Below are 25,338 nucleotides of genomic sequence, written 5' to 3' on the forward strand. Positions count from 1 at the left end.
TCAAACACTGCCAATAAGTTTATTTAAATTTGGTAATGGAAAAAATAAAAACAAAAACAAAACAGAGCACAACTTTGATGCCTTTTGATGCAACGGCAGACATTGAATTAAAATGATTCTGCAAAGACAACAAGTAAGGCAAAGAAATGGAAGCTGATCTAAAATGCAAATCTGAGTGGGCAGGAATGGTCGGTTTCTTCAAAATGTGACCATGTAATGTATAAAATGTACATAGTGAAACTTGAGCAATCAAACAATATTTACAATTCCTTTAAGCAAATTTGTCTCCTAACAAAAATGTGGAAAATGTGGGAGAAAATCATGTTTTGCTTTTCCGTACTATACGCTAAAGCACTTTTTGAGCTACTGTGATCATCAATACATTCACTACTTCAAGATTAATAAACTGACTGAAGATGTTTTGATGCCATTCTGATTGATTCGTTTTGCATCGTAAATAGTTTGTCACCTTGACCGCAGGTTGCCGTCTTAACACCTTTTCTACTTCAGTTGTTTGCGTGACGGGAGCCATCTCCCACAGTTGGAAAAGAATAACGTGCCCCTTTTCTGTCAGCCGCACTGCTACTCCAGCCGAACGCTTTGCTTCAGAAACCTGCTAACGGAGGTTAGCTGCTTTTTGGTGTTGCTGTTTCGGTGGACATTTTCTGTATGTGGCAATGTGGTGAATCATACAAGGCATGAGTGGACATCTATTTTCTAAGCTACATATCTGCATGGAAACGTTAGCCCTCAGGTTCTTACTGTTCCTGAGAGGTTTTGCCTGCAGAGATAAAAAAAAATAATAATAATAATAATTCACCTATTTGGATACCAGCTCTCTCTACCTGGAATTATAAGACCTGATTTAGCAGATCAATTAGATTACACATGTTTGGATTAGTGTCAAAAACACTGAAAGACTAAACACTGTTCACAAGCCAAAAGACTGGGAAAAAAATGCTTCTCAGAGTTCATTTTATGATGGTTTTGCAACCAAACAATCAAACGGTGCCTTTCCTCTGCATACAGAGAGAAGGTCACTTTGAAGGTCACTTATCAAAGCGTGAACGGGATCCTGAATTCAGTAAGCACTGATAACAATGGGCTGGCTGCTTCACTGTGGTAGTGCCTCACAATTGCTCAGAAAAGCAAAAAAACAAAAAGCGCTTCATGTTAAACTGAGACATTTGCTGAATGAACTACTGACACATTGATGAGTTGGGAAAGGGGGGAAGATATGTCGAGTTATTCTTTCTCATGTGTTAGCACTTCAGTCCATGTGCTGCGCAGCGGGCGTGTAGCGGTACCGGGGGAGCGGGGTTCGAGACGCGAGCTTATTTGACGAGCCTCTTGGCTACATCTGCGTATGCGATCTCGATCTCCTTGTCACTGGGGCAGGTGTTGGTGAACTCTTCACGCGTGTAGGCGTTGTTCAGGTACTTCCAAATGGCAGTCATCTCCTTGGGGATGTCAAAACCTCGGTATTTCTTGGCCACCACCTGAAGGCACAGGTTTTACATCACAAGATATACGGTAAGTGACCAATACAGTTCCTACTTGACATGTTCCCATTCGGGTCGTGAGTGAGCTGGAGACTATTCTAGCTGACTTGACCAGGCGATTGCACATATACAGTTACAGAACAATTATATTAGACCACCCTTGTTTCTTCAGTGTTTTGTTCATTTTTAATACCTGGTACATTTGTTCGGAAAAATATAACGACGACAACAACAAAATGAGCTCATAATAGTTGAATTTCATAGATGATATCCAACAATTTTCCATGGTTTTCTTGATAATAACCAAAATCACTGAGAATACAATGAAGCTTAAGCATGGCAAAAAAGACAAAGTATTGTGGAATCAGCTATATTATATATATATATATATATATATATATATACATGACTATATTCATGTTCATTGTATTCTTCAGGTAATATACCTTTAGTGGTGCCAGGGATTCAAATGAACTATCCATCCATCCATTTTCTTTACCGCTTCTCCTCACTAGGGTCGCGGGCTGCTGGAGCCTATCCCGGCTATCTTCGGGCGGAAGGCGGGGTACACCCTGAACCGGTCGCCAGCCAATCGCAGGGCACACATAAACAAACAACCATTCGCACTCACATTCACACCTACGGGCAATTTAGTGTCTTCAATCAACCTACCACGCATGTTTGGAGAAAACCCACGCAGGCGGGGGCCGGGATTTGAACCGGTCCCCAGAACTGTGAGGCGCATGTGCTAACCATTCGCCCACCGTGCTGGCTAAAATGAACAAGAATTTGAAAAAACAAAGTAGTCTAAAAAAAAAAGAAATAAAAAATTGCGCACATGGACAATTTAGAGATTTCAATTAACCTAGATTATATGTTTTTGCAATGTGGGAGGAAACTGTAGTACCCGGAGAAAACCCACGCAAGAATGGGGAGAACATGCAACTACAGAGCAAGGCCAGAACCGAGATTCGAGTGCTAACCGCTAATCAATCGTGCTGTCCACACTGAGATGCATATCATGTAATTACGTCTGTGATGTAATTCAGCTTTTTTTTTTTTTTGTTTGTTTTTTTTTTTTTTACATATTAAGGCTGTTATTGTTTTTTTTTTTTCCATAGCTGTTTTTTTCATAGCCGTGTAGTCCCACGAACAGTGAATCATACAAAAAGCTAAGTACTATTGGACACACCTGAACAAATCCTAATGCAACAATCACACTTCAAAAACATTTCAGAAATAGTCCAACATCTACAGTTAAATAGATGTTACGTTGTACAATTCAACTATTGTTATTGCTATTAGTAGCTATTGAATACAGCAAGCACCTTGACAATATGCAGCTTTGGCAGCAAATTGCAGTCAGCCAGGGTCATTTGTTCTCCATCCAAGAATTTGCGGGTGGAAACTTTCACGTCCTCCATGCTGTTGTGATCAATCTCATCAGGCAAAGGTGAGCGGAGATATTCATCCAGCTTCTGCAGGGTCTTCAGCAGCCCGCGCTCCAGAGCTGCACGGAGGCACAAGGAATTTTGAGGTTTCAATTCACGTTCAGCCCAAAGCCGACCACGCCGGTTTAACGACATATCGAAACCAACCACACGGGGGAAGTATTTCATCAACATGCAAACAAAAGATTGCATACGGATGTTAACTGTAGAAAACGGATTCTTGTAGGCTATTTTTTTTTTTTTCTCTTTGTGCACGTCTTTGCTCCACCCGCCCCCCAGGAAATCTTGTGGATGTGCACGCAAATTAGAAAATATGCGTGTGTTTTGACCATAGTCTGGAGCCACTCATCTTTGAGTTGGTGACTAACAACTTATGGTATATTGTTGAAAATCATGATATGAATGTTGTCTGTTCTGTTGTTCAACAGGACTATACAGTAATAAAGGGCACTTATCAAGGAAGCATAGCATTCGGAACCACAATGTTTAAAGTAGCTTTCAGTTTTATGACACAGGCACAGGATCATGGCATTTTGTGATGATGGGAATATTTCAGTCAAAAGAGTACATCTTTTATTAACGTTATCGCCGTTATATTATTGTCAAGATTTCTCCGACAGTTCCTGTGCGGATGAATTGCAAACATGAGGGATGAAAATGTGAACATTATTTCCACCATGCCCTACCAGGTAGGGTGAACCACCTAAGGAGGAAGGTGAACAAAAGCTCAGTGTTGTTTTATATCATGCCTGTAAGCCACCAATCAGGGTAGGTCAAGAATTGTCGCTTAGCAACCACAAGAGTCTCCAAGACTGGTGGATGGTTTCTGGCTATCTGTTCTTAGCCCTTTAACTATGTACATACACAACTAGCTTTGTGAAGTATTCTGGCCAAAAAACAAAGAAAAAAAGACAATCAGGTTTCGGTTCAGTTAAGGAATGTGGTTATTGGCTGTGACGATTGAGATTTAGGTCAAAGAGCCAGAAAGTACATTGTTAATAAGTGTCACTTTTCCATCATTTGTACTGTATGTGTCAAGGGGGATTCCTACCTTCATTTGCATCTGGTTTTGAGTTCTTAATGAAGGCTGAAAACCTGGCAAAGATATCCATACCAGCTGTGTTTGACTCAGGGTGTCTCGCGCCAAGTTTGAGGTACCTGCACATGAAATATTTGCATGGAAACAAGTACTTACAGTGTATGGGGAAACAACAGCGCAGGGCCTATTGCCGAAGTCATGGGCACTGCTACCAGAGAGGTGAGAGAATGCTCACTTGGGCGGGCAAAGGACGTCCTCAAGAAACTCCTCGATCTTGTTGACGTCTGTTTTGACCTCGCCGTTGAAGGTGACAAAGGGAGGATGGGTACCTGGGGCAAGGTTCTGCAGATCTGCAGGCTTCCTGCATGACACAGAGGAAAGATTTGAGCTAGCTGTGTTGCTACCATGACCCTGACATTTAGATATGAACAGTAAAATAAAGAAATACTCTCTCTCAAATGACCTAAGGCAAACAGGTTAAGCTTAGCGGCAATTAATCAAGAACTGATGGTTTTAACTGTGTTCGCCTGTGTCTGCCTCCAGTGCCTTGTCTTTGTGTGTGTCCCACTCTCTGTGGCCTTCAACATTGCATTTGCATTTCAAACCAGATGTGCCCTGTCGGCAGATGACACTGACACGCAAACAAAAACGAGCACGTGTCGAATGGTTAGTGTGTAGACAGATGCTTCATTCTCGTCAGTATTCGACAACCCACTGTGCTAACTGTTCATCGACCCTCAAATAACAAGTCATCAAACTATCCAAGAACAGAGCTGTTGAGGTCAAAAGTACAAAGAGGTGGGTAAGATTTGGGACAAGGCATCCATGGTTACAACAACAGGAAATAGCATCAACGCCTTGGAAAGCAAAGGGGAAGTGGCACCCTTGGCCAATGATATCACTGAGCAGTGGATAAGAAACAGCCACAGAATCACAGATTTTCATTTGTGATATTAAAACAGAGGGAATCTAACCTACTAGACTTGGATCGGTGACATTTGAAACTTTTGCTGTTTTAGGATACACACCCTTTGCCACAGTAAGCCAGGGGAGCTAAGGTTGAGTCGAGCAAACCCAATACAAATTGTTCGGCAAAAATCCCTTTGTAACTTTTTCTTGTGAAACTAAGTCAATGAATATGTCTGAAGCAAGGCAGGTGAATTGCGGACAAGGGGAAGTGACCAGCCACAACATGATGATTATTATTATTTGATACAAAATGGGAGGAATCCTGAATGAGAGTTAAAAAAAAGGCACAAGGAAGTGTGTTGATAGAGAACAGATGTCGCATTGACCATGGCTGAAAATAGTCTGGAATTTGGATGGTGTGGCTTGGCAAATTTGAGCTGAATCATACTAATGGAAAAACGTAGTGGGTTTGGTAAAGATTGTCTGGTGCTGGAATGTTCTCTTGCAGTCAGTATTCCAGAGGATCAGCATATTTTTATCTCGGTCATGACAAATAACATGTTGTCCAACAAAGCGGGCAGGATGTGTGTGGAGTCTGTAGCCTCTGAAGAGGCTGGGTGTATGTTTTCTCAAATTTTCTTCAGCCTGGAAAAGGGTCATGGGAAAACCAAATAAACAGTGGGGAGGCAGTGAGCGTGTCAGGGCTGGGGCCGTATCAAAGTGTTACACAGCTTCTAAGACCACTGGGTAAATACTCTAACCAGCCACAACTCTAGGACCACTTGCACACGGTTTTTCCTCAACCTTTATTGAGTGAAGTCACATATTTGACATTAGAAAAACCTCACAGTGTATGACCAAACCTAAGTCACTAAGTCACAAAGAGTGCTGTGAAAGGTATTGGCCCCTTCTCAAAGTCTTATATTTTGGCAAAGTTTCCCCACTTTAATGCTTAAGATATCAGACAAATATTACCCAAGTGAACCTAAAATGCTGTTTTTAAATGGTGATTTCATTTAACAAGGAAAGAAAAAATATTCAAAATGAACTGGTCCTGTGTGAAAAAGTAATGGCAGCCCTAAACCTAATAACTGGTTGGGCCATTGTCTGCAGCAACAACTGAAATCAAGCGTTTTCTAGAACTGGCAAAGAGTCTTCCACATCTTTGTGGAGATATTTTGGCCCACTCTTCCTTGCAGTATTGTTTGAATTCAGCAAAAATGGAGGGTTTTCGAGCATCAACTGCCTTTTTAAGGGCATGCCACTGCATTTACGCCAGATTCAAGTGTCGACTTTGTTCAAGCCACTCATAAGTTGACTTGCTGGTGTGTTTTGGATCATTATCCTGCTGCCGAACCCAAGTCACAAACTGATTTTTTGGTAAAGAGCAGAATTCATGGTTCCATCAATCACAGCAAGTTGTCCAGGTCCTGAAGAAGCAAGCCGCCCAAGACCATCACACTACCACCAACATCTTTGACTGTTGGTATGATGTTATTTTTCTGAAATGATGAGTTACATTTATGCCGGATGTAACCAGACACACACCTTCATCTCGTCAGTCCATATAATATTCTCCCAAAAATCATTCAGATGTTTTTTTGCCAAAGTAAGACAACCCTTTGTTGTGTTTGATCAGCACAGTTTTGATGCCATTTTTGCCCAGTCTCTCCCTTACTGATGAGTCACGGACTCTGACCTTAACTGAGGCAAGGGAGGCCTGAATTTCTTTTTTCCTTAGTGATCACCTGGATGAGATGAGTCATCGCTGTGCTCTTGGGGTCATTTTTGTAGGTCGGCCACACCTGGGAAGGTTCACCATTGTTCCATGCTTTCTCCATGTGACGATAATGGCTCTGCCTGTAGGTCGCTGGGACCCTAAAGCTTAGAAATGGCTTTTGTAACCCTTTCCAGACTGATAGATGTCAATTACTTTATTTCTCGACTGTTCTGGAATTTCTTTGGATTGTGTCATTTTGTTGCACCGTTTTTAAATCTTTTGTCCAAATTGATTTTTTTCGGACAGATTCTATTTAAGTGATTTCTTGATTGAACAGGTCTGCAGGGAAATCAGGCTTGTCCATATTAAGCAAAATTTGTGTTTAGCCACAAATAATTTATGATTTAAATGAGGGGGTAATTCATTGTTTTACATATGGCCAGGTAACTTTGACTATTTTTCCCCCCCCCCTTAATAAATGAAATCACCTGTTAAGCACCAGAGGATGTTTTTTGGTGCTCATTTTTTCCCTGACCCACGGATTTAATGGATGAACTTCAAGACAAAGCGCACCTGAGCAAAGTACAGCTCATTGGCCACATCCGGCCCATCCACAGTCTCTGACTGCCCTTCGCAGCCTTTATGAAGTAAAATAAAATAAAACAAAGTATGCTCTGCTTTTATTTTGATGTGCACATATGTCAGGAGTGGAAGCGAACAAGAGCAATGACTTGTCTTCAGTGCTGCCAACTTAAGAGATATTGTCGCTGTATTTTGTGACTTTTACCACCATTCTAGCAACTGGTAAAAAAATTTAACTAAAAACTAATATCACCAACTAGGGTGAAATTTAAGCACGAAGCACGTAGAGGATGGACGCACCTCTTGAGGTCCACGGTCGTGACGTTGAAGACAACGCCTTTAAGCCACAGGATCATGAAGAGCCGTTGGGAGAAGGGACAGTTTCCAATGCTCTCCCCATCGCTTCCTGCCTACAGTAAATACAGACAATGTTAATCAGTAATGTGCATCTTTTTAAAGATGCTAGTCACATTTTAAAGATGCATCTCTGCCATCTTATATTCTTTGCAAGCATAGCCTTCAAAAGCACGGACTCACGACTCAAGAATAAAAATAAATAAATAAATACATAAAAACCATAACTAGCGCATACCTGTGTTGCCAAAACCTTACGGTCCATTTGTTTGTATTTTACGTCAGAGGGCCCTTTACAAACACCTCTTTTACACATGACGGGCTACACAAGAGTGGATTAAGGGAAGAAAAAAAAGACTAAAGCACCGACTGCTTTGTCTTATACTTGATCACACTTTGCCTCCATTTATCTGGTTGAGAACTACTTTCCAGGGTAAGCGGAAACCTCTGAAGTGACTGAGACATGCTGGCTTCTTGTTTCCTATAATTCTAGACTGCACATACAAGAGTGAGGAGTGGTGCTGGGAATGAGATCAATGCAAGCGGTGTGTGACCAAAAACAAAACTCAACTTTGAGAACATCTTTTTTCTAAAATATAGGCTACTACCGGAATTTCTTGTGCATAATACGCTCTTGTATAATCCGCACCCCCAAAGTCGACCCCAAGAATCAGGAAAACCCTTCTACCTATGTGTAATGCGCACCAACGATTTGCTGCTATCCACATCCTCAAAATGAAGTATTATCTGTATTTTACTTGGTTTTTCAAAGAAATACTCTGCTCTGTGTGCATGCGTAGACAGTTTTTTATTTATTTATTTATTTAGATCCCCAGTGTTGGGAGAGTACACAATGTGAATGTAAAAAAGCTCAACATTGCTTAATGTCAAACAACTCCAACCAATCGTTACCAATTTATCTGGACATCTCGAATTATGGCCCCTTGCCCTTCTGAAAATATCAGAACGAAAACCGCAATATTTTGGATTTTATATCAATGTGGCAGCGCCTGCAAGGACATCATGATTCTCGGGTGAGCGCCAAAAAAGTAACATAATATATTTGTAACGTTAGACATTACATATATTGGTAAGAAAGCAAACCTTTTATGAGTGTGTACAAAAAGGACTTAAAAAATCTTTTTCCTCATTATCCTTATATGTATATTGCGCTCTATCGACTGTCAATTAATTATTTTAGGGAAAAGAATGCACATTATTATGGTATGAAATTACGGTACTTCATAAACATTATGTTAATCGGTCATCGGCCCCAAAAATACTGACCGTGTAAAGCCTACTAATTGTATCAGGCCAGATGTCTAAAGGCACTGGATACAAATGAAGAACAATAACAGTGTGAATGATTACTGACTTTTTTTCTTTTTTTTTTTTTTTTTAAAAGGTTGAAAACTGTCTCTGAATGGAAGTCTTTGTTTTGTTTGTTTTTGTTTCGCCTTTCTGGTGTGAACAGGCTGGTTGCTGTTGTCCTCTGTGTAACATGCAGTGGGATGACCCTCTTTCATCTGCTGGCTTCCATTGTACAGCATCTTTCCCCCTACAACATCCCACCCACCTCCCAGTTTGAATTCAATAACAGATAACCGTCTTTTTGGGGGGAAATTGATAAATGAAATGGCGATTGGTTTCTAATCAGTTGAACTTTCATTTTTTTGAACCTTAAACAAAACAATGTTGTGACGAACCCATTTCCCTCACAGAGCCACAACTACGATGGATAGATTCAAGTCGAGATCAAGGATGACAATGCAGCACAGCAACTGTTAACACGACAATACCAGACACACGACATGAAGAGCTAGCCACCCAGTGTGAAGGACCAACTCGCAGGTAAACCATGACGTCCACCCAATGCAATTTTATTTACAAATCAACATCCCTGTAGTTGACCACATTCATGATTCACCCAAGACTTCCTTTATCCAAAATAACCAACAGCAACCGACAATGATATAGGCCAATCCACATTCTCTCTATAAGCCCATTATCACAGCTGTGGCAGTGGTTCGACAGAGCAGAGTGCTGCTCCCTGCCAAAGACAATTAATGAAGATAGAGAGGCAAATTACAGGAAATGGGGAGGTATTAGGGATGATAGGTAGTGCTCTTCAGCAGGAGCAAGATCAAGCAGTAATACATGCCTTGGATAAAGGAAGCAGGAAGGAGAAAAGATTATGACAAGCCAGGACTGCTTATATCTCTGCTCAGTTCTTCCTTCTCCTCCATTCCATCCCTTTCTCCTTATCCTGGGCCCCTCTGTTGAGTCTGGGGGGGGGGGGGGGGGGGGGGTTGAGTTTGCCATTGGAGGGGAGGAAGGAGAAACTATTCCAACAATGTCCTGTTAGTCCCGTCAAAGAGGGTGCTTTGTTTACTTTACGTGATGATACTGATGGTGGGGTCCAATTTCACAAGCTCTGTTTTTATTCAGAACAGTTGACTGACTGTACAATCCAAGTCATGTGACCTTCTCGAATAATTTAGCTATTAGGCTTTACATGATCAGGATTTTGGGGGCCGATCACCGATCAGCGAGTTTAAAAAAAACGATGACCGATCACCGATCCGATCACAAGCCGGAGCAATGTGTCTATTTAAATGACCTGTTCATTTACTGTATATACTTGTGTACTTAATTGCTCCAAAAATTATATTTACAATAAATAATGTATCTTTGTTCATCTATTTATGCCAGTGAGGCATAGTGACAGACAGAACAAATGAATGGTCTTCCATTAGATGGCAGGAAGTCAATACAGTAATTCATGTAACCCACTTTTTGTGACATTTTTATTTGGGAGATTTTGCAATTGTAAAATATGTTCCTTGGCTCCATAAAGGTTGGAAATCACTGCTCTAGTCAGATCGTGTATTCTAATCAGTCAGGTCAAACCAACATTACAACATGACGGAAATAATAGCTGCTAACTTACTGTAATTAAATTACTTTATTGTAATTCAATTACTTCACCCACACCGAACCTTTAGAGCATGATACGACAGAAAGGCGGCATGTTTACGTACAACCACATTTTTCCCCATTTGGTCCTTATAACACAGTCGGCGCGATCCACTATTGTTGTCGTCACCACAGTAACGAGTGTATCCGGTCGCATTTGACAAAATAAAGCCCAATGATTGTAAAATGTAATGAGTAAATGTCTTTTGCGGAGCTGATCAACGATGTCATTGATCGGATCAGCGAATTATGACAAAGCCGATCAGCATAAAATGCTAATTATCGGCCTATACCGACCAGGCCGATAAAATCGGTGTAAGGTCTATTAAGCTATAGAACTGGATTAAATAACAGTAGGACCAATCATATCATGAATTGTGACTCTGTAAAAAATAAAGATAGATTCTAAAAACAAAGTTGCTCAGAGTATCTGTTTTCCAGCCGGCGCTCTACTATAACAGCATGACATTCAGAAAGAGCTCCTACAGAACACTATACACAGAAACAAAACAAAGCACTTTTTGTTCGTAGTTTTAGGCACATCACCAGCCCTCCTGGCCTGTAGGGGGGGCTGAGTTCACATCTCTATAAAACATGGGGGTAAAGCAAGACGTTTACTTGGCAGTCCTTATAAAGGGAGGCCCACGTGGAAAGGGTGCACATTTTCCAGGATGTTGTTCATAGCACCCGTTCTGTAGGCTGCTAAGAAAAGAAAATGACTCAAGCGTTGCAGACAGTTACATCACCCTTGACAGAGTTGGCCCGCTGATGTAAATAGGCAATATGAAAATCTGAGGGGAGACTGGACAAGTCATGATCGGTAACTAGCTCAAACGGGTGGGCCTTAAATCAACACTATTTATGTTTAAAAAAAAATAAAAAACAATTTTAAACACGCATACAGCCGAGTGGAGGGTGTGAGTCGTGCTGAAGTTAGCTCATAGACAGCACCGGACTGCGAATCCATTGGTCAGAGGAGACAATCATATATCTGATATCTCGATCAGACACTTCCTTTAGGACAGAGATGGGCAATTAATTTTCCCAAGGGGCCATGTGAGAAACTGGAACAGTTATCAAGGGCAAAAAAAGACCAACCTCAATTAAACAAGTTTCACTTATAGACTTAATCTTTCAAAATATTTTCAGTAAAGATTGATATAATACAGTGTTGGGATGAAATGTATGCAGTCACATGTTTGGAATAAATGGTCACATGACCGGAGGGGTTTACGTCCTGGTTGCACCTTCAAAGGAAGATGGTTGCCTCAAACCTCCCCCCAAAAAAGGTTAGTATTTTAAAATAAAGATAGGACAAAGATTTTCTGTACACATGATCTTTAGGGTGTTTAGTAATAATATATGTATTTGCAATTACTCAAATGTGTTTGGTGTGTTTGCAGAATAAGTAAACGTATGCATGGTCAAAATAGTGACCCGTGGGATAGCACATTGTAGCAAGGTGCACACATTCGTCGATAAATACAAGGAACTTTTTGTGTATAATCTTTGGATGTAAGGAATAATAATTACACAGATTAATAATTACAAATAAGCAATAATGGATGTAATCAATTCATCAAAGGTAAACCATTTTGGTTATATAATATGGAGCCTTGCATCATCCAGTGAATACATGTGTCATATGCAGCCATATGGGGGACGCCATACGCTCCTCTCAAAGGCTGGGTTAGGCCAAGGGCCAAGTGTTGGTCTTGGTCTTGCAGAGCAAGGTGAGGTGCCTCAAGGTTGCAAATTCCACCATGACAACCTCTTTACTTCCCTTTCATGAGATGATGACAAAGGGGGGATACGGGAGCTGTGGGACAATGAGGGAAAACCAACTCTTTGATGTTCCCTTCAAACCAAAGAGTCAATTTATGAAGTTACCCTGAGGAACCTCAGAAGTTTTAACAAGCAGAAAAATTGTTGGTCCGCTGGAAAGACAACAATGTCGTCACTATTGCAACAAACACGGACAGGGGAGCAATATGCTGAAACAGTGGTCAAGAGATGGAACAAAGAGCGACATGCCTAATGAACACGTGGGAGGTGACCAACAGGTCTCTAGATACAGCATCACAATCAGGTCCAAGAAGTGGTGGTAGCCAATCTTTTCATAGCCTCTCAGCAGTGTACTCGGAAATAGCCATTACTTTTACAGATTTGTTATGGGAGGGACCATTGATCTGTGGACTTTCTCAAGGATAGTGGCATAGTCTCTGATGCAGAGGTTTGGTACAAGGCCTTTGTCTCACGGAAGGAGAGCTCTACTGTCTGCTACAGTACAAGATCAGGCAATATATGACCAACACTCTCACTGGTCAATCAACACAGGGAATAGATTCCTGAGATGTCGTTTTTGTGATAAATGCACCACCTATGCCTGTGAGAAGTGCAATGCATCACTTCACATAGAGTGCCTTCAAAAATATCACAAAGTAGAAAATGAGTTCAAAGTGAATGTAAATGGCTGAAAGAGCCAACTAACAAAGAATATTGATGTCAGAAAGAGTGAGGAGGAGCAGTACAGTGTTCTTTGGAAAGAGGTTAAATTGAGTTTATTTATAATTGTTCTATATGACAATGGGACTGACAAGATAGCTGTTAAGATCATTCTTTGTGTCATCCATATGGATGCAGACCTGTATCTAAATCTTGCGTTTATGTTCTGTTACTGTAATGACTCTTTGAGAGTAGTTCAAAATAGTTTTGCACAAACAAATGTAGCACTTGGTTCACGAGACATTGTGAGTGAATGTCATGAGTGGAAATCGTTTTTTCTATTGAATGTCGCACAAAAAATGTTCTTTCACCTTTGTTGTTTATAAAAAAAAAAAAAAGCACTTTCACAGCTACTAAGTGAGAGTACAGCATACTATCCCACCGCTCACAATTGTGACCAATCATAAAAGACACTTTTTTCACCTATGTGTCAATATTTTGGGGGGGATTATTATTTTGAATGACTTGAAAGGGCTACCAATGACACCTGATTTGGATGTTTGAATGTCCGTGAAAATTTGGGGATTCAATGGGTTAATACTTTACAATCTTTATGTCACCCAGAGCTCTGCTTCCTTTTGAGACGGTCCTGTCTAATGCAAATGAGCGACTGCTAACCATACCTGCTCTAAGGTTGGCACACTGGGTATTATATGCATGTTCAAAAGTTCAAAGTTGTCTTTTTCAAGTACAACCCTATAATATTTTACAACATAGGCCATAAAACACTAGTCTTTCACGTCCTGCTTACTCAGCTGTTTTGTTATTTTTGGACACCTCTACAAATGCAAAAACATTTTGAAGGCTGACTATCATCACTTTTATTACTTTGAACCATGTTTTCTCGACTGTTGATGGGGATCAAAGCCGCAGGAGGCAGCAGTCAGGGACAATGATTCTTTTCAGCCTAGGCAAGGTCCAAGCACCCGGTGCTCACAGCCTAATTTTAGTAACTTGGCGTCCCACGCTCACCCCTCCCCAACACACTTTATATTCTAAAATTGGGTAGATTGCTCAACAAGTTCAGGCCACAATTTGACCGAATAAGGAGCTGACGATGAACAACCCAGCAGCTTTCCTCTTTGAGCTATGACACGCTGCAGGGATTTCTATTTGGGACGGCGCAGCTATGGCAACCACATGGCAACACCTCTCCCCATTTTCTGGACTGCCCTGCATGCTGGTGTACCATTAGCTCTGTGAAAGTAGTGTAACAGAGAAGTGATTGTTTAAGAAAGAATTCATCGACGTATGGTGGTTGACTGAAATAGAGCTAAAGGAAAATGGAAAGAAAATACAAAAACATTTCCCCATTTCACAATAAAACACCAAAGAGAACAGTAAAAGTACAGGGGAATGTAGTTGGCAAAAGTCAAAATGTCATCCTCACATTTAGGTGTTACCTTACACTAACAGTTTGGAGAAAACACAAAATCACAAGTGAAAAGTATCCTAAACCCTGAACTACACCAGACTAAAAATTCTAATGCCAAATTTGGCAGCGCAAAAAAAAGCAAAACAAACAAAAAGAAAACATCGACATCACATCGAGACTAGTTTACCCACCTCGGTAGCAATAGTGCATGTGCGCAGGTATGTCTGGATTGGGTGGGTGATGACTAATTATGGCCCGAGAGATGAGTAGGAATACAGTTCAGATCCTTCTAGATCATGGCAGAAGCATTACATCCCATGATACACCTCTGACTCGTCATGCTTACATCACTCAACGGAAACATCTCGACTTCCAGTCAGACACCCGTGGCTCCTGTGCTGGTGCACCAAAGGAAACATCAGCAACAGTGGAAACTTTGAATGACACATCATAAACACGTTACTACTTTATCGAGGCTCAGTGGGGAACTGTCCAGTCAGGGATTTTGGATGGGCAAGAAGACTTTTTACTGATGCCTAATACAGATTAAAAAAAGAACTTCTTGCTGTTGTTGCAAGCATTAACACAAACATCCTACACAATCATTAACTTTAGAGTGATTAGTCAGGCAAGCTTTTTCCCCACAAAAAAACCCATTTGTTTAACATGGGCATACACATTGTGAATAAACCGGATTTTGAGTGGGTCAAATCAGGTAATTCGAATTTCTCGAGCGAAGATCTCCACCTTCCTTTTCCGCTCCCGAGCCAGCCCTGTCAACATAAACACCCATGCTCTCGCAAGTGGATCTTATACAGGAAAGGGGGGAGTCTGAGACAAACATGGACAAAGAGGATACAAAACTGGGTCAAACAGAAGTCGCTGTCAGAGGGGCGTTTTCTGGACACTCGTATGACAAAAGCAAAGTGTTTTTTTCAAATGAAATTGACACTTTTATACTAAGTCCATGCTAGAGACTCACTCACAGCCAAAATACGGGCCATTTAACGTCAAATTCTCCATTAGGAATGGGTATAATGATAGATCAACTGTTTCCTGACTGAAATCCATTTAAACCAATACTGAAAAACAAATGAAATCATCATCATCATTTTTCCCATTGCTGAATAAGTAAAGCTTGTCAAATCTGATCAATGACGTCATAGATCGGCTACGCAAAAGACATTTACTCTGCGTTGCCATCGTGCACAGTGTATTTGAATCCAAAACCTACATTATTTTTAGCCTTGTCGAGTGTCTTTTGACGTAGTAGTATAAATATCTGACGGCCAATAAAGTTATTTAAAAAAAAAAAAAAAAACATGTCGGCGGTGTGGGACAGACAGCACGTAATGCCCGGATCAGACTACAAGACAAATTTGCTCTGTCAGAATACTACAATAAAATCTTGTACTCCGATACCACCGCATCCCGTTTTTTACGATCATTGGGCTTTATCTTGTCAACTCAAATGCGACTGGATACACTCGTTACCGTGGCGACGACAACAAGAGTGGATCGCACCGATTGTATTATAAGGACAAAATGGGGAAAAACGTGTGTTGGTGCTCAAGAGAGGACGTTCATTTAAGGCTTGTTTGAGGTATGTTTCCGTACTTTTAATAGGATACGCCTCGCAAGCAGGCAACAAAACGTTATGTAGCCTAGCAAGCTAGTGCTAGCACTAACGGTTGTGCGTAAAAATGCTGCCGTTCTGTCGAATCATGCTCTAAAGTTTCGGTGTGGGTGAATTACAATAAAGTAATTTAATTACAGTAAGTTAGCACCCATTATTTCTGTCATGTTGTAATGTTGGTTTGACCTGACTGATTAGAATACATGACCTGACTAGAGCAGTGATTTCTAACCTTTATGGACCCAAGGAACATATTTTACAATTGAAAAATCACACGGCACACCAACAAACAAAAATGTCACAAAAAGTGGATACATTAATTCCTGCATGTACTTCCTGCCATCTAATAGAAGACCATTCATTTGTTCTGTCTGTCACTATGCCTCACTGGCATAAATAGAGGAACAAAAATAGATTATTTATTGTAAATATAATTTTTTGAGCAATTAAGTACACAAGTATATAAAGTAAATGAACAGGTCATTTAAATTGATACATTGCTCCATCTTTTGATCGGATCGGTGATTGTTTTTTTTTTTTGTTTTTTTAACTCGCTGATCGGCCCCAAAACTCGTGATCGTGTAAAGCCTAATAAACATTGAAAAAAAAGATTTTGCAATAAACTTTAATCCAAACTAAAAAAAAAAATTTAAGCTTATTCAATTGATTAATCGACTCTAGAAATGTGCAATAGCAGCCCTTGTAGTCATACACTGCTGTCATACTCCTCAGTCTCATCGCCCGTTCTAAATATGCAAATACAGTATATTCGTTCTCTTCACAGAACGGTGTTCAGATACAACACTGTACAACATTTGCGTTACAATAAGCCTGTACTAGGGCTCCACTTCAAAGACTCAAGCCACGTGAAACACAAGCAGACTGGATTGCATTACATGCAAGTTAGGTACATGTCCTGCTGATGTGTGGGGTCTCACACTCAAAAACATGAATGAATAAAAATGCCTTCGATCAGAACCAAACAACCTTCAAAGCTTGTGATCTGTTTTTTTAGCTTACTTCCCCACATCAAGTTTTCAGAACACCCATGACTTATTTTCATTTGCTTCTTGGTTGCACAGCGGCCAATGAGAAAGCTACCTTTTCCTGGTTACTTCTTCAAAACCAACAACATCGCTTTAGCGCTTGAGGAAGACAGTCATATTGATTTTCCTGTTTGAAAGAAGAAAAAAAATCCATTTTTTGGTTGTTTAGGACACTACCCAAGGAGTAGAAGAATAGATGACATACATATATTTAACATTGCCTGAAGACGCGAGCCGTTAAAAAAATATATAATAAATCCAGATTTTAGCACGTTTGGGTCAAACTATCATGTCAGCAGCTCCAAATGATGCTCTTTAACACGGCATACACAGGAGTTTGGTCCCGTGACATTCCGCATAAAGCGGATAGCGGTTTGCACGTCAGCCACATATTTAGGAAGTCCAAGTTTGGGTCTTTATTGGAGCCTTTCTGTGTGGCCCTTGTATGTTCTCCCTGTCTACTTGCATGGGTTTTCACTCGGCACTCCAGTTTTCTCCCACATTCCCAAAACATGGTTCTTAGATTGACAAAATACTCTGAATAAATGTGTAAATGCGAGTGTGAACGGTTGTTTGTATGTGCTATTGAGTGGAGACAAATCCAAGGTTTACCCTGAAGTCAGGTGAGATAGGCTCCAGTTATCAAGGACCCAAGTGAGGACAAGCGGTATAGAAAATGGATTCCATCCCCCCAGTTCCCATCAGACACAGTAACATACAGGTATTATACCATTCCGACATAAAAGTACCTCTCCGAGATGTAACGACTGCCTGGACTTTGTAATTCTCCTTCCCACTTTTTGACATATTTCATTGAGTGCAGGGTGGGACAGCAGGACATAAAAATAGGCTGTAGACAATATCTAACTTGCTGTACTGAGATGAGGTCAATGATTGATCTTCAGTGTTTTTAAAATAACAATCATGCTCAGCTGCAACCAATGCAATAAACGCATACCTCCACACCCCTAAAGTACCAACACTTATTCCTATAGCGACATGTTAGAATTGTTGCAACAATTGGGAGATCTGTTGTTTGAAATAGCACAATCAACAATCGCTGTGAAGGAATTTTGAGTCGCCGTGTCACAATTTTGGTTGACTGCCGGGAAGGTTCACCACTGTTCAGAGTTTTCACATTTTGTGGATAATGGCTTTGACTGTGGTTCGCCGGAGTCCCAAAGCCTTGGTTATGGCTTTGTAACCTTTTCCAGACTGATCAATTTCAATCACTTTGTTTCTCATTGGAGGTGACACGGTGAGCGACTGGTTAGCACGTCTGCCTCACAGTTCTGAGGACCTGGGTTCAAATCCGGCCTCCCCTGTGTTGAGTTTGCATGTTCTCCCCATGCCCGTGTGGGTTTCCGCCCACATTCCAAAAACATGCATAGTAGGTTAACTAAAGACTCTAAATTGCCCGTAAGTGCGAATGTGAGTGCGAATGGTTGTTTGTTAATAGGTGCCCTGCGATTGGAGCTCAGTTCAGGGTGTATCCCGCCGCTCGCCCAGAGTTAGCTGGGATAGGCTCCAGCACGCCCGTGACCCTGGTGAGGAGGAGAAGTGGTACGGAAAATGGATGGATGTTTCTCATTGTTCTTGAATGTCTTTGAATCTTGGCATGAGGAATTTATTAAGAGATCTTGTAGCCTACTTCTCTTTGTTTAACAGGAACTATTCAATTAATTTATTGATTCAACAAATCTAGCGGTAATGAGGCCTGTGTGTGGCCAGTAAAATTGCACTCATCTTTTCAAAAACTGGGAACTAATCACAGTGAACTCATGATTTAATTCAGGGGGGCAAATAAAATTTGTCATGACAGAAAAAGGAATGGGAAAAATTTGAATTGTGTTCTGGCTCCCCTTCGGATTTTATTTGTCCATTCATAAAAAAGAACATTTGACAGGTTAGAGGTCACCAGCTTTGAAAGAGAGGGCCTTGCTCACAATTTCCATTCTGGTTCACTACAAAGATATTTTGATGGGGATCAGGCCAGTGCTGTCATTTTCTTCCACACCATATTCATCCAAGCATGTCTTTATGGACCTTTTTGTGTGCACTGGGACAAAGTCATGCTGGAAAAGCAAACAGCCTTGCCCAAAGTTGGAAGGCTATAATGATTCAAAATATTTAAAGAATTAAGATTTGAGGACAAAGTAGTAGCCCAATCACCGATTCAAGAATTAATGGATCGTGTGTTCGGTACAATGTTTAGAAACTTACAAGCATACTTGTTAAGAATTCCCATGTCCAAACAAGGACGTACAGTTAGGTCAATAAATATCTGAACGGAGTTTTTCGAGTTTTGGTTCCGTATAGTACCACAATGAATTTTAAATGAAGCAATTGAGATGAAGTTGAAGTGCAGATGTTCAGCTTTAATTCAGTGGGTTGAACAAAAACACTGCATAAACATTTGAGGAACGAAAGCATTTTTAAACAATCCCTTCATTTTGGGAGCTCAAAAGTAATTCAACTAATTAAATAACTGAAAATGAAATGTTCATTTCTAACACCGGTACTTTGTTGAACACTCTTTGCTGGCCATTAGTGCCAGAAGTCTTGAACTCATGTACACCACGAGACACCGGGTTTCCTCCTTTTTAATGCTTTGCCAGGCCTTACTGCGGTGAAATGCATGCTCACTTTGGTTGAGATGAGCTGACCGACTTGGGTTGCTTTGGTTCTTTGTTTTGGGTCATTGTCCAGCTGTGTTATGAAACGACACCCAATCAATTTGGCTGCATTTGGATGGATTTCAGCCAACAATATGTCTCCCAACAGCTCAGAATACATTCTGCTTGCTGCTTCTGTCATGCGCCACATCATCAATAAACACTAGTGACATAGTGCCACGACTCACTTGTAGCCATGCATATCCAATACTGCCTTTGCCATGTTTTACAGATGATGTGGTATGCTTTAGATCATGAGCTGCACCATGCCTTCTCATATATTTTTCTTGCCATCATTCTGTTAGAGGTTGGTATTGGTGTCCTCTGGGCAAAGAATGTTCTTAGATGGGATTTTCTTTTTTTTTTTTTTGCAATCTAGCCAAGCAGTCTTCTCTTGACACTAGACTCGGTCAATTACACACCTACCTCCTGTAGAGTGTTTTTAACTTGGTTGGCTGTTGTAAACCTCTTCACCATGGAAATGATTCTTCGATCATTAGGGTTGGGCATCGAGAATCGATTGGAACCGGAACTAACATTCTGGTTCTCCGGGAATCGTTCAAATTTTAAAAAATGTAGGTTCCCCGTTTCGATGCCTACAGTCCGCCGACCCCGAAGAAGGAAGTGGCAAAAACCAACGAAGAACACGCGCGAAGACGCACTTCTGCCAAATGGCGGCGACACACAACAGTGTTTTGTTTTTTTTTAAACTTTGTTAAAATGACCAGTCGCCTCAGTGCAACACTTGGAATAAGACTGTATTGTCCAAAGGAGGATTTCACGATGTGTAGAAGTCTGACGTGCTCCCTCCAGCTCAGAGCCTCAGCCTACACCGAGCGGAACTTCAGCGAAGTCAATTGAGTGAGTGTGAAACAATAAAATACATCTATGCCAACATTGAGGCAGCTAACAATTTAAACGCTGGCTTGCACTCTTGCACTGATGGGTTTTAGCTGATAACACAAAAATAAAATATAAACTACTTTACCATACTGGAAAGAAAGTGGAAACAGTCGCATTGAGCTAAAATGTCAAACTAGCGACTCTACATCACAATGAATTGGGACAAAATTCACATAAACGTCTCAGTGTCACAAACACTAACCTTGTACCTCATTGGTGGGTAGGTAAAGGAATCAACATTTTACAGCGCATTTGGTTCCATTCATTACTCTTTTTTCTTGCCGTCTCGTTTTTACTTTCGTTTTCCCACCGGTGTCGTGTGAAGTTACCGTTTGTGCCAAAAGTTGGAGTTCTGGTACGTACCCTTCAAAATAAAAGGCTACATGCTTAAAACAGGAAGTCAAGATAAAACTTGATATGAACCATTTGATGTGATAAAACAGTCACAAATAACTACTTTAACAATGCTATATGTAGCTGAAACATTATTTAATCTTAAGTCAATTGGGTTAGTTCCACACACATTGCCTTTTAGTTCATAAGTTTGACATTGATCCTAGTTATAAAGAACCCCCGAGTCAAATGTTCATTTTAGTCTAACGATCATCTTAAAACTGTTGCCTTCCCTGGATGTCCAGGACTTTCTTTCTGTGCTTTCTCTCTGTCTCAGGATATACCAAACTGTATATTTTGACAGACGAGTTTTTTCTGTTTTTGCAGCGGCACGATGGCTTGTTTCAGCTGCGCGGAAAGCTTCTTTGACCACGTCTTCACAGCAATATCTTCAAGGCGCAGGCACCACACTTCAAATCAACTCCAGGCCTTTTATATGCTTAATTAGTAGTGACATAACAAACCCATGAAATGGCGTTTGAGTCAACTGTACATTTACTTTTGGTCCCCTTAGGGTGCTGCATGTTAAGGAGCTGAAACTCTAAAACCCTTCAACAAATTTGAATGTGGATACCCTAAAATGAAACCTGAGAAACAGCACTTTATGTCCATGTCCATTATGTAACTATTAGTCTCATTAAACAGGTAGAGAACAAAACTTCCATATATTTTACCGTACTGTATGCACGTATTTTAATAATTTTTATAGCCAATGTTTATATAAAAAGATCTCAAAATCTCTTATGTTCCTCTCAGTTTGTATCGATGGGTACCATCGACATGCGGCATATTTCGAGAAAGCTCACGCCTCACAATGTCACAGTATTATGTTACGATGACATATGTCATAGAGTGGAGAAATTAGCCATTTAATTTTGACATGCATGCATGCAGTCAGACTCAGTTTGGGGATTTCTTATTTTGTTATAAATCATCCATCTGATCTAAACATTATGTTAATTATCCAAGGTTGTCTGCATTTTATTTGTTACGGCAAAAGGTGATCTGTTCTTGTTTTCCCCATCTTTGCTTCCTTCAAAACAGTGTTTGAACTTATTGGAAAGATGGAATTACAATTAAGATTTGCATTGGTGGTTTGTTTGGCTAAACAGTTTTAACAGTTAACGTAGGAGAACATAATTTTTATGTTAACTTTAAATCAGCATAAGAAACGGTATAAAATAAAGAAACTGCCAACTGACAGCAGCAATTCTAATTCATCTCAAATATGCAATCAAAAGTACTATTTACACAGAAAGGGACGGAACATTTTATGACACACAAGTCAAATAGTGCCCCGTCCTGAATCACACATTTGAGAAGGGTGCACAGTCCAAGGAAGGAGTGGCAGAAGGAAAGTGTTGGCCACACCATGTCCAGGCCTGTGGATGATGTCATTTCTCCTGAAGACTGTGGGAGAAATGTGCTGGCCTCTGGAAGGGGCTCCTACAAACTCATCCACAACAAAAGCTGCACTTTACATTAGCCACAACTGAAGACTCAAAACAGAAGACCGACAGGGACCTGCTTAAATTATGACTAAAGCAAAACAAGCAATGTGTTGGTCACATATGGGTGACACTAAACGTTTCACATATGAAGCAAGTGGATAACAGTGTTACAAAATCGGTTACATCCATCCATTTTCCCAACCACTTATCCTCACTATGGTCGCGAGCATGCTGGAGCCTATCCCAGCTGATTCTGGGTGAGAGGCGGGGTACACCCTGAACTGGTCGCCAGCCAATCGCACAGCACATAGAAGAAACAAACAACCATTCGTACTCACATTCACACTTATGGGCAATTTAGAGTCTTCAACTGACCTATCATGCATGTTTTTGAGATGGGGGAGGAAACCACATCTGATTTAGCAAAAATCCCAGAAGTTGACGAGCATGATTTGTTTTCGCGGGCCACATAAAATGATGTGGCGGGCCGCATCTGGCCCCCGGGCCTTGAGTTGGACACCAATGTGCTAACCAGTCACCCACCGTGCCACCTCTGTTTTAATAACCACCAATTAAATGAACACATTTTATATATTTGTCTTTTGGTCAGAAATGCATGCACACTGACTGCGCTAACATTCGGACAATTCAATACACTGTATTGAACACACAGAGCACCCAAGGTTTTGGTGAGCCACACTCCCCCGGCCCCCCATTTCTCCCCATTTCCCGCCCTGTTTAAGAAAAACGCAAAGAGCCGGTAGTCAGTGTGAGCACAGCAGTAACAATTCAAAGTCCAGATTTCAGAGATGATGATGATGATGATGATGATGATAACGATCCGAACCATGCAGGGCACCAACGCCTTAAAGGTGACGTACAAGTGCCACCAACAATAAAAGTAAGGGGTCGGTCATGTGAATTGTGTATTCTGCCTATGCAAAAGCATGACTAAAATAGCCCTCCTGCCAACAATGCCAAGCTGACGTAAAATTGACATTCAAAGTCTGGTCTGGTGGCCACATATTGCCCAGCTAAAGCGGAGCCCATGCAATTCCATATACTGTGTTCAACGTAACCCCATCATTTACTTAAATAGAATACATTTACATAAAAGAAAAAGAGCGCGTTTTCAACAAGGCGACCGGGAGAACGGCATCCGCCCTGCCCGTGTCACTGCAGGGGTTAGGCATGTATGGAGCTCCATTTGCTGGAAGGCTCCACTCAGCAGACAATAGCCAATGAACTCAACGGCTAAGGGGACATGTTACCGCTAATAGTCTGAGCCGAGGACATGGCAATAGTTTACACACTACTGCATTCGTCTTTCTTGGGGAAAAATGGAACCAGTTCACAAATGTGTTATAGTTTTTTTTAGGCAGCAATATGCTGAAAATATCGAACTTTTGCCACGCGATTCTTACCTTGACAAACAGCTCGATAACAGGCTCGTTGTCCCCCTTTACGCCGTTTTGCGGTACCGACAGTGACATGGCTACCGCTACTTTCTTTTAACTTTAGCTGGAAGCAAAGACGACTTTTCCTTTCGTCTACCACGCCCAACGTAAATCGGTCCTGTTCTCCACCAACACCCCCTTCCTCGCAGTGAGGTCCACGCTGTGCTTTGTCTGCCCGAGAGCCCGCCGCGGCTGGTGGAGCTACAAACGACGCGTCGGCCACACGTTCGCGTCCCAATGTCGCCGAGTATGATTCAAGAGGAGCTGAAGTGACGTCACTGGAGTGCGAGGCTTGTCCGTTAAGCAGAGAGAAGCCGACAAACCGTCCAGGAACTGAACTTTTATTTGTAGTTTTTTTTTAATCGTGATGTCACCGGCAGCGCAAAAATACTCAACTGTGGGAGGGTTTGGGCAGCTGGGAGCGAATGAGAAGCGGAGTAAAGATGTCCAGTGAATGGACTGTGGTGTGCTCGCCCCGGATGTCCTGAGGTGGACATTACCGAGTGTCAAGAAAAATCACACGGCACACCACCAAACAAAATGGGCACACAAGTCTTTATGTATACAGTAGAAAGAAATAATCTCAATTTACTTCGTGTGAAAGCTGAGATATTCTGTTCAATCAATGGAAACCTGCCAATATACGTCACCAGCAAACGGAAGTATTCATTGGCAGTAAATATATTTTTTAAGAACAATTACCGATAACTGAAATTGAATAAATTCTCACTGCACACCTGTTTCTCATTGTGCCACAGCTATAATTTTAACTACACACGCTTTCCAGTTGATTTTGACTCAAGTCTTGAAAGTCTACAAATGTAGTTGAGAAAGCTATTCATTCGTGTATCAGTATTTTTATCCAGTACTAAATCATCCAACCTGTATGGTGCTTGATAGTTTACTTAGCGGTGAAAACCATTTCAAAAAAATAAATGATTTCCCCAAAGATAGTCATTGTGTTTTGACAAAGGTAATAATCCAAACTTTTCTAATGTGCCATAATTCTTTACCCCCCAAAAAGGCATCAAACGGATTCATGTCTTTTCACTTGTTAAAATAAGTTGGGAAATTGTGAAGATAAAAAAACAAAAGCATCTCCAGACTCAATTCACTAAAACTACAGACTATAAGGGCATAAAACTCTCCTAAATATAATGGTGAAAGGTAATGTATTGTGCTAAACAGCACATCTTCCAAATATTTATGATGATTTAAGACGTTTTATTTTAAAACATGAGGTGGTCACAAGTTAGTACTCCATACTGGCTCCGACAGCACCACGACTTATTTGGACAATTCGTTTTTGGCTATATGTAGGAAAGTCATATTTATTGGTTTTGATTTCAAACTTTTTAAAGCAA

At 40.9% G+C, this 25,338-nt stretch overlaps 1 protein-coding gene across 2 annotated transcripts; it reads right to left on the bottom strand.

Moving 5' to 3' along the window:
- clic4 (chloride intracellular channel 4) lies at positions 1-25,335 on the bottom strand. 2 transcript variants are annotated; one of them, XM_061794024.1, is made up of 6 exons: positions 23,942-25,335; positions 7,504-7,613; positions 4,228-4,353; positions 4,005-4,111; positions 2,831-3,012; positions 1-1,499 (listed from the first exon to the last, which is right to left on the bottom strand). In XM_061794024.1, the coding sequence occupies exons 1-6, from the start codon at positions 24,008-24,010 to the stop codon at positions 1,335-1,337; spliced, it is 759 nt and encodes a 252-aa protein (XP_061650008.1). In that variant the 5' UTR covers positions 24,011-25,335; the 3' UTR covers positions 1-1,334. The 2 variants fall into 2 exon arrangements, with proteins under 2 accessions (XP_061650008.1, XP_061650009.1); XM_061794025.1 differs by lacking the exon at positions 23,942-25,335 and adding an exon at positions 20,876-21,025.
- Positions 25,336-25,338: the final 3 nt, after the last annotated feature.

The sequence above is a fragment of the Phyllopteryx taeniolatus genome, chromosome 13 (genome assembly GCF_024500385.1).
Source record: "Phyllopteryx taeniolatus isolate TA_2022b chromosome 13, UOR_Ptae_1.2, whole genome shotgun sequence".
NCBI classification, from domain to species: domain Eukaryota; kingdom Metazoa; phylum Chordata; class Actinopteri; order Syngnathiformes; family Syngnathidae; genus Phyllopteryx; species Phyllopteryx taeniolatus.

Bases quoted from the DNA above. Each gene is read 5' to 3' on its own strand.
- clic4 (XM_061794024.1), bottom strand. From the start codon at position 24,010: ATGTCACTGTCGGTACCGCAAAACGGCGTAAAGGGGGACAACGAGCCT. The intron at 4,112-4,227 runs GTGAGCATTCTC...TTTCATGTGCAG, and splicing joins GACGTCCTTTGCCCGCCCAA to GTACCTCAAACTTGGCGCGA. The intron at 1,500-2,830 runs GTGCTTGCTGTA...CTGTGCCTTCAG, and splicing joins CAAAGCTGCATATTGTCAAG to GTGGTGGCCAAGAAATACCG.